Below are 8,462 nucleotides of genomic sequence, written 5' to 3'. Positions count from 1 at the left end.
GACCTGCTCAAGTAGGTTCCACATGAAACATAAAAAACATAAACAGAACAACAAAAGGACATCATACAGCATCATTACAGGGATTTACAATTTACATAACTATCCACATGAACAGGTACCAACAGCTTCCGATTGAGTAGCATCCAACCGAGCTTTAAAAACATTTAGTGGAACCAGATTGCTCAGTTTCCATTTCAATTGCAGACCAAGACAGAGGAGCTGCGCATCTAAATGCCATCTTCCCTAAGACAGTCCTAGAAGTTGGCACATTTAATAAAAACACAGCATGCGATCTCAGGCAGTAGCCACTTACAATTCGCCGTGAGATCAAGGAGCAGATAAAAAAAAAAATACATAAAAAATCTAAAGCTTATAAGAATTTTGAGAACAAGTTTCAGATCAAGATTTGGTCGGCCTCAAGGACGGAGACATGATATTGATCCCAGCATAACATATTCAAGACAATGGCAATTCAACATACAGGAAACGTGGTTAGATGAGAACACTGAAAGGCAATGCTTCTATAAAATACTAGGAATTGACCTAAGTGACATTACCCCAAATAAGATGCCAAATCCAGGTTCCTGTCATCAAACCCTTTGTTTCTATCTGAATATTATACTGTACATAACATACACATTGCTGAATCACAAGTGTTTCGTTTGAAAGTGTGGGCTAACTTAGTAACGCACAACTTGTAGGGTACCATCCCTTGTGTCATAAGTAATATTGTCAAAATGAAACATTTTAAAAGTAGTTAATTGGTTTTTTTCCATGTTAAAATCAGGGCTACAATCAGGATAATGTCTTCAAAATGCTTGTTTTTTTGACAATCCACGACCTCAAGTAATTGATTGTCAAATTGAAGATGTGTCATAGATGAACTAAAGCTTTACATGCCTAATTGTTTTGGCACCGTTATATTTAGAACATTATATTAAATGTGGAAGTTCTACAGCACCAACAAGAGGGGAATAAACACTGACTAATCTACTTGCTAACCTCTGTCCAGTGTAGTGTTAGCTTCCGGTGGATATAAAGGTCTTTAGTTAATCACAGCGGGCCAAGGAGAAGAGACCTCTGACGGCGATACACAGGACCAGAGGGAGCTGTCCTGGCTGGGGTTTTATTTCTGTCTTCACTGTGTCCCCGTCTCTCTTCAGGGACACATTGGAGGCGGCAAACAGATGTTCAGTCTTTTCAAAGTTGTCTTCTGTCAGTGCAGCTAGGCCTGCGCTGTTTAGAGGCAACTCCCCCTTCCCCGATGCACACTGAATCTGGAAGAGGTGTGACAAAAAGATAACAGGAAACTAAATCAATTTGATGCATAATTCAAAAGAGAAGACCTCCCATAACATTTTGTGTTCTGTTCTTAGTTATAAAAACTGGCTTTACTAACCAGTAGCTCCAGAGACTGTAACAATGAGAGGCTGCAGCACATTCCCAAGAAAGCAAGACAATCATTTGTAAGCTCTGAAAGACAAAGTTACAGGCGTTACAGGATAAAAACAGAACGTTTTTTTTGAGAGCTTGAGGACTTCAAGCTACATTTCTCTTTAGTAATGAAGGCTACACAGAGCACAACTTTCTCACCATCAATGGCGTAAGTGACAAGGTAAAGGGCTGGAAGGACTTGTGGGGACTCTTCAACAGCCTGCTCCAAAAGCTCCAGAATGGCTTGGATGTTCTGTTTCTGGGCCTCTGTCGCTGTCATATCACCCAGAGCAGGTTTCTCATCCTGGCACATATTGTCCAGCTGAAACACCAGAAGACAATCAGATTAAAAAAATGCAACAATGTAACAGAAGTTGCTAATGCTAGCTACTCCATAACCTCTCTGTCCCCACCTACCACATTCTGCAGTACACTGACGGCCCCTGGGTCACTCATAACCTTTGTGATTTGGAGGAACAGAGTTGACCTTGTGGTGGCAGGAAGATCAGAAAGGACCTGGAAATGTTCATTCAGTTCCTCCAGCTCTGAACACAAAACAAAGTGGACATTGGATTAAGAAATGTAAAGCAAAAACATCCACAGAGAGCATTTAATATATAGGTCAAAGCACATGCTGAACAGTTACAACACCATAACCATCAGACAGGAGGCTTTCAATCTCCGGAGGCCCTTTGTGACTTCATAGCAAGCAACATGCATTTTTGAACACGTCGTCTGCTGCAACAATCATCTTTGTCACATGTATTATGGCTACAGAGAAGAAAACAGTAATTTACCTTGTCTAAGGTGGTTAGAGTCTCCAGAGCCATCGGCTTCAAAACCCCCATTGATGTCTGACATCAGACACAGCCCTGTGGAAAATACAACATGTTACATTTCAAACAACCCAATGTGAAATGTAATAATGATAAGAGTCTATTCAGATGTGTGTGAATTATTGCTCACCATAACGTCCATTCTGTTTGATTTCTAGCTCTATGAGAGCATAGGCGATGGTAGTATGGATGGGAATCTCCATGTTGATGTTACTGTCTTTATTCAAGCTCACATTCTCTTTCAACGACACCTGCAGAGTCCAAACGCATAACATTTTAACAAAACTCATACTACTTTAAGGAAATATCCACTCTAAAACAAGAAATACTTGTTGGTGATGCAAGGGATATTTTCTGGGGTATTTAATACCAAAAGATGTGGAAATAAGAATGTTGCTACAATTACATTTTATATCAGATACATTTTCATCAATCTAGGACATAAACAGTAAATGCTTTGATGTGTCTCTCTCTATCAAAGAGAGAAGGCTTTTTCTTCCTTTCCGTTTTTAGCAACAGTAAGAAGAAGAACCAAATTATGAAAGAGGAAGAGAAAATCAATTTTCCACCAACAGAGAATTTCCAGTGTGAATGGCAAACATGTCTGTTCCTCTTAACTAGAAAAACAATTTATCTTCCCCATTACAGGATTATAAATAATCCCAACGCACAAGTAAGCTGGCATTAACTGAGGGCGTTGGCACAATAAAGATAAACATTGTGCAAACAGTACAAACAGGCTTTCAGTCTTTCTGGAAAAAAAAAAAAACACACATTGCTGGAATATCATGTTAATTATATTACAGTTAAAGAATGATTTGTGCAATCACTATCATAAGAATGAGTTTATGAGTGTACCTTTAAGCTCTGCGGCCCACAGATGCTCAGTCCTCCTGCACACTGAGCTCCCTGCTGCACCTCCTCTATGACCGAACAGGGCTGAGTGGTCACAATCCGCTCCTTCACAATCCCAAACACCCGCCTCTGCTTCTCCTTCACCTGCTGGATCAGGGAATGGGACATATCCAGGACCCTGAAATGTTGAATTAAAAAATATATACTGTAATGTTTTACAGGGAACGTTCTTTGTACTGGGAAACTGATAAAACACCTACTTATCCTAAACAAATAACTGGTGTTAATCTTGAACTGAAACACCTGTTGCGTGCAACTTTATGGTAGTACAAAGTTCATTCCTGCTCCCAGATCTTTAACACACTGCATGTCAGATGTCATATTTACAGTGTTTTTCTTTCAAACCCATTTAAGAGAGGACAGTAGAAACAGATGGGGGAAATGAACCTGGTTTTGGAGTCACACAGCAGTTTTTTCACATCCACTTCCTCCTTCTTCAAACTTCCAAAGGAGGACTGGAGTTTGGATGACTCTTTACCCTCCAGGTTCAAATTGGCATTGGCATTGGCTGAGTTTGCTGATATTTCTACATAACCCTGAATGTTGTCACCGTATATCCCATTGTATGTGATGAAGTCTGACTCAGTGACACCTGTGTGAACAATGAAACATTTAGGTGTTCTGTGATCATTAAAACAATTATGAATCAAGTAAGAGGTATGCTGTTTACCAGGCGTTATATGTGTGTCTCCTGTTAGTATATCATTGAAATTAAAATCAGTAGGCTGATACTTTGGTTTCTGCCAGAACCAGAAACGCTTATGCTTCACCACCAACGTGAGGAGGTCAATGGTGTCGTTCAGGCTGGACACTGGGATCAGCAAACCTCGAGGATCCACCTCCTCCACAAAGTTTCTGGTGGCTGAGGCAAACATCTCTAAGCTGGAAAAAAAATATTGACACAGTTGTAGCTAGTATGTCATAAAAAACAGGTGTATATGTGGTGAACATTTTATAAAAAATGACAAACTGTCAAAAAAGTCCCAGTATATTTGTTCTGAAATAGTTTTTTAAACCAAAAGTCATAGTATTTTCTGCAATTGAAAATGTCCTGAAAAAGTCATAGTGTAGTCTTTAGCTAGAAGAATGTGAGATTCTCAGTGTGTAATACCCTTACCTTACTGTTCTTCTAACGCATGTCAAGCGACACGAAATAAAGAATACTCAAAGAAATAACCACTTGCAAACACGCACTTTCATTAACACCAGAAAACATCAGTCTCAAGTCGTTTTGCTCGTGAATTCGCCGGCTTGCAGAACAAAAACAGCGTCGAAACAAATGCTACGAGTTTAACCGCTTACCACAAATCTCAGTTTTAGTAATGATCCAGAGAAGAAAGATGTTTCAATGTCAGATTTCTAGAGAAGACAATGCTTCCTCATACTCTCATAGTCTAGGACCGGTTGTGCAGGGACAACAATATCTCACTTGTTTTTGAAATAAATAAGCCCCGCCCTGTCTTCACTGGAACGATGGATGTGTTTCTGAGGCTCCTGTCAAACCAGTTCAAGCTAATTATTGTAGGCTACAGTTTCTGACAAATCTCAACCTGTCGTTCAATGGACAGCTTCCCCCCCCCCCCCCCCCCCCCATCTATGTATATACTCGCATTTTAGACTCTGTTACTAACTGTATATCTGTAGACTTGGTATGTCTTAAATGTCCGGTTAGGATGTATTAGAACGAAATCTAAAATGAAAATTGTAAATAAGCAATCTGTATGTAAAAAACCACCTGTATGTAAATTGTAAATAAGCCATCTGTATGTCAAATATGTCTTATATGTCTTAAATGATATGATGAATTGGAAATGGGGGACCCTGATGTAAACAAGACGAAAGTCTTTCTCTGCATCCCCGCGGCCTTAACAATTATATGTTTTGAGCTGTACTGTACTGTACCCAATATACAAGCTGTTAATAAACTTTTCAATCAATCAATCAATCAATCTGATTCATATTCAGATTTAGTAAGCAGCATTTTAAGTAAGAATTTAACTATATGCACATTAATACTTTACATTTAAATTAGACTGTATACCACTGTATACACCGTAGTAGGCCTATACAGTATAGTGATAATATACCCCAAATCTCTGGGGATGGCAAAACCATCAGCATTAGCTCTGGATAACACTTTTACTGAGGCATGAAACAAACATTGCTGGATCCAAGAGCCTCTTGTGGTGTTTTGCTATTTGTGCTATCTTTTTACAAAAGGGTGCGCACAAAGGCTAAATAACTAAATTGATCACCCGCAGTCACTCCATTTTGCTTGAGGCTGTAAAACAGGTCGTCCTGTGACACAGTTGCAATAAAAACATTGTGAGGGGCACGAGAGTGACCATGACCCTTGACTCATACAGAGAGTTTACACAGTGGTGGAGTTACCTTTGATAAGAATATGAATAGGGCTGTCAAACGATTAACATTTTTAATCAGATTAATCACAGCTTAAAAATGAATTAATCATGATTAATCACCATTCGAACTATGTCCAAAATATGCCATTTATTTATGTATATTGTTGTGGGAATGGAAAGAAGGCGGATATATCCATTTCACATACAGTATGTTTATTATAACATTATAAAAAATGTCTGTGTGTCAAAATGAAAGATAGCCCACACACCTATCAATCATCAAACCGTGGGGTCTTAATTCATTACGTGTTGATTTCTATCAACGGGGGAGTACTTCAGGAAAGTCGACGGGGGGGCGCGCTAGTGGAGTACTTCGTGACCACAGAGTGTGAACTTTGTGATCAGCTGTTTTAGCGCAGTTCTCCAGTGAAGGGGGGGAGTCTCCCTCCGCAGCCGGTTGGCGTAGTTTTGGCACAATTCCGTTGTACAGACCGACGTTAACAGCCCTGTCTGTGCACGCCCTGTCGTCCGGTGATCTAACCATCCATCCATCCATCCATCTTCTCCCGCTTATCCGTGGTCGGGTCGCGGGGGTAGCAGTTCCAGCAGAGAGCCCCAAACTTTCTTTTCCCTGGCGACATCAACCAGCTCTGACTGGGGGATCCCAAGGCGCTCCCAGGCCAGCGAAGAGATATAATCCCTCCACCTGGTCCTAGGTCTACCCCTTGGTCTCTTCCCAGCTGGACGTGCCTGGAACACCTCCCTAGGGAGACGCCCAGGTGGCATCCTAACTAGGTGCCCGAACCACCTCAACTGGCTCCTTTCGACGCGAAGGAGGAGCGGCTCAACTCCGAGTCCCTCCCTGATGACCGAACTTCTCACCTTATCCCTAAGGGAGACACCAGCCACCCTGCGGAGAAAACCCATCTCGGCCGCTTGTATCCGCGATCTCGTTCTTTCGGTCATGACCCATCCTTCATGACCATAGGTGAGGGTAGGAACGAAAATGGCCCGGTAGACAGATAGCTTTGCCTTCTGGCTCAGCTCCCTTTTCGTCACAACGGTGCGGTAAAGCGACTGCAGTACCGCTCCCGCTGCTCCGATTCTCCGGCCCATCTCACGCTCTATTGTTCCCTCACTCGAGAACAAGACCCCGAGATACTTGAACTCCTTCACTTGGGGTAAGGACTCATTCCCTACTTGAAGTGGACAGTCCATCGGTTTCCTGCTGAGAACCATGGCCTCAGATTTGGAGGTGCTGATCCTCATCCCAGCCGCTTCACACTCGGTTGCGAACCGATCCAGTGAGTGCTGAAGGTCGCAGACCAATGAAGCCATTAGAACCACATCATCTGCAAAAAGCAGTGGTGCAATCCTTAGTCCACCGAACTGCAGACCCCCTCCCCCATGACTACGCCTCGAAATCCGATCCATGTATATTACAAACAGGATTGGTGACAAAGCGCAGCCCTGGCGGAGGCCAACCCTCACCGGAAATGGGTCCGACTTACTGCCGAGGAGACACAGCTCTCGCTTTGGGAGTACAGAGATTGGATGGCCCTGAGTAGAGACCCCCTCACCCCATACTCCCGCAGCACCTCCCACAGTAACTCCCTGGGAACTCGGTCATACGCCTTCTCCAAGTCTACAAAACACATGTAGACCGGATAAGCGTACTCCCAGGCCCCCTCCAGGATCCTTGCGAGAGTAAAAAGCTGATCCGTCGTTCCACGACCAGGACGGAATCCGCATTGTTCCTCCTCAATCTGAGGTTCGACAATCGGCCTGACCCTCCTTTCGAGTACCTTAGAGTAAACTTTCCCGGGGAGGCTGAGTAGTGTGATGCCTCTGTAATTGGCACACACCCTCTGATCCCCCTTTTTAAAAAGGGGAACCACCACCCCGGTCTGCCACTCCTTCGGTACTGTTTCCGACTTCCACGCAACGTTGATGAGACGTGTCAACCATGACAGTCCCTCAACACCCAGAGCCTTCAGCATTTCCGGGCGGATCTCATCCACCCCCGGGGCTTTACCACTGTGGAGTTGTTTGACGACCTCAGTGACCTCCCCCCGGGAGATTGGTGTTGATCCCCCGTCATACTCCAGCTCTGCCTCTAACATAGAGGGCGGAGTTGTCGGGTTCAGGAGTTCCTCAAAGTGTTCCTTCCAACGCCCTAACACTCCATCAGTTGAGGTCAACAACGTCCCATCCTTACTGTACACAGCTTGGATGGTTCCCTGCTTCCCCCTCCTGAGGTGTCGGACAGTTTTCCAGAACAACTTTGGTGCCGCCCGAAAGTCCTTCTCCAGGTGATCTAACCGCCTTCTGGAAAAGCTTCACAAGTACGTCGGTACGCAAATGCGCTTTGTGACACAAGTGACGGTACGCATTTCAGATTACGCACATAACCTGCGTACCAGTTATGTGCACCCCTGTACTACAGCATAAGTATTCTCCGTCGGGACTTCCTGCAACAACACCACGCCGTTATCTTGATTCTGATTGGCCAGAAGACATTATCAAATATGTTCTATTGAGAAGACGATCAAAACGTGACAAAAGTTTTCAAAACCGTTTCTGGTCTTCGGTCCAGACAAGTGGCTACTGAAATCAATCGTACCAGAGCCATATAGAGAGGCGAAGTCACGCCCATCTACTTCCGGTCCATGGGACCCCGGAAGCGAAAAATTATACATTGAATTCAATGGAGAGAGAAAACGTATCTTTTGATCCCGTTTGAATTGTGCCACGAACTACACATATGATGTTTGTCAATCTTAAACAATCATTTCCATGTAAAAAAAGTCAAATGTTGTCGTAAAACTGTTGAAATATAAGACTATGAAAAATACGCGACTACAAAGACTACAAATCCCAAATCCCATTCTGGGTCGCGTAAGTGATGTCACCG

General features: G+C 43.2%; 1 protein-coding gene across 3 annotated transcripts; it reads right to left on the bottom strand.

Moving 5' to 3' along the window:
* Positions 1-246: 246 nt before the first annotated feature.
* gsdmeb (gasdermin Eb) lies at positions 247-4,620 on the bottom strand. 3 transcript variants are annotated; one of them, XM_034227979.1, is made up of 10 exons: positions 4,488-4,620; positions 3,856-4,067; positions 3,573-3,777; positions 3,129-3,303; positions 2,401-2,521; positions 2,232-2,306; positions 1,852-1,979; positions 1,594-1,756; positions 1,400-1,473; positions 250-1,277 (listed from the first exon to the last, which is right to left on the bottom strand). In XM_034227979.1, exons 2-10 carry the CDS (start codon positions 4,058-4,060, stop codon positions 1,050-1,052), a joined length of 1,374 nt encoding a protein of 457 aa, XP_034083870.1. In that variant the 5' UTR covers positions 4,061-4,067; positions 4,488-4,620; the 3' UTR covers positions 250-1,049. The 3 variants fall into 3 exon arrangements, with proteins under 3 accessions (XP_034083869.1, XP_034083868.1, XP_034083870.1); XM_034227978.1 differs by having other exon boundaries at positions 247-1,277; positions 3,573-4,067; positions 4,303-4,494; XM_034227977.1 differs by having other exon boundaries at positions 248-1,277; positions 3,573-4,067.
* Between the last annotated feature and the right edge of the window lie 3,842 nt (positions 4,621-8,462).

This window comes from Gymnodraco acuticeps, unplaced genomic scaffold (assembly GCF_902827175.1).
Source record: "Gymnodraco acuticeps unplaced genomic scaffold, fGymAcu1.1, whole genome shotgun sequence".
Lineage (NCBI taxonomy): Eukaryota > Metazoa > Chordata > Actinopteri > Perciformes > Bathydraconidae > Gymnodraco > Gymnodraco acuticeps.
This window is presented reverse-complemented; position numbering and strand designations above follow the sequence as displayed.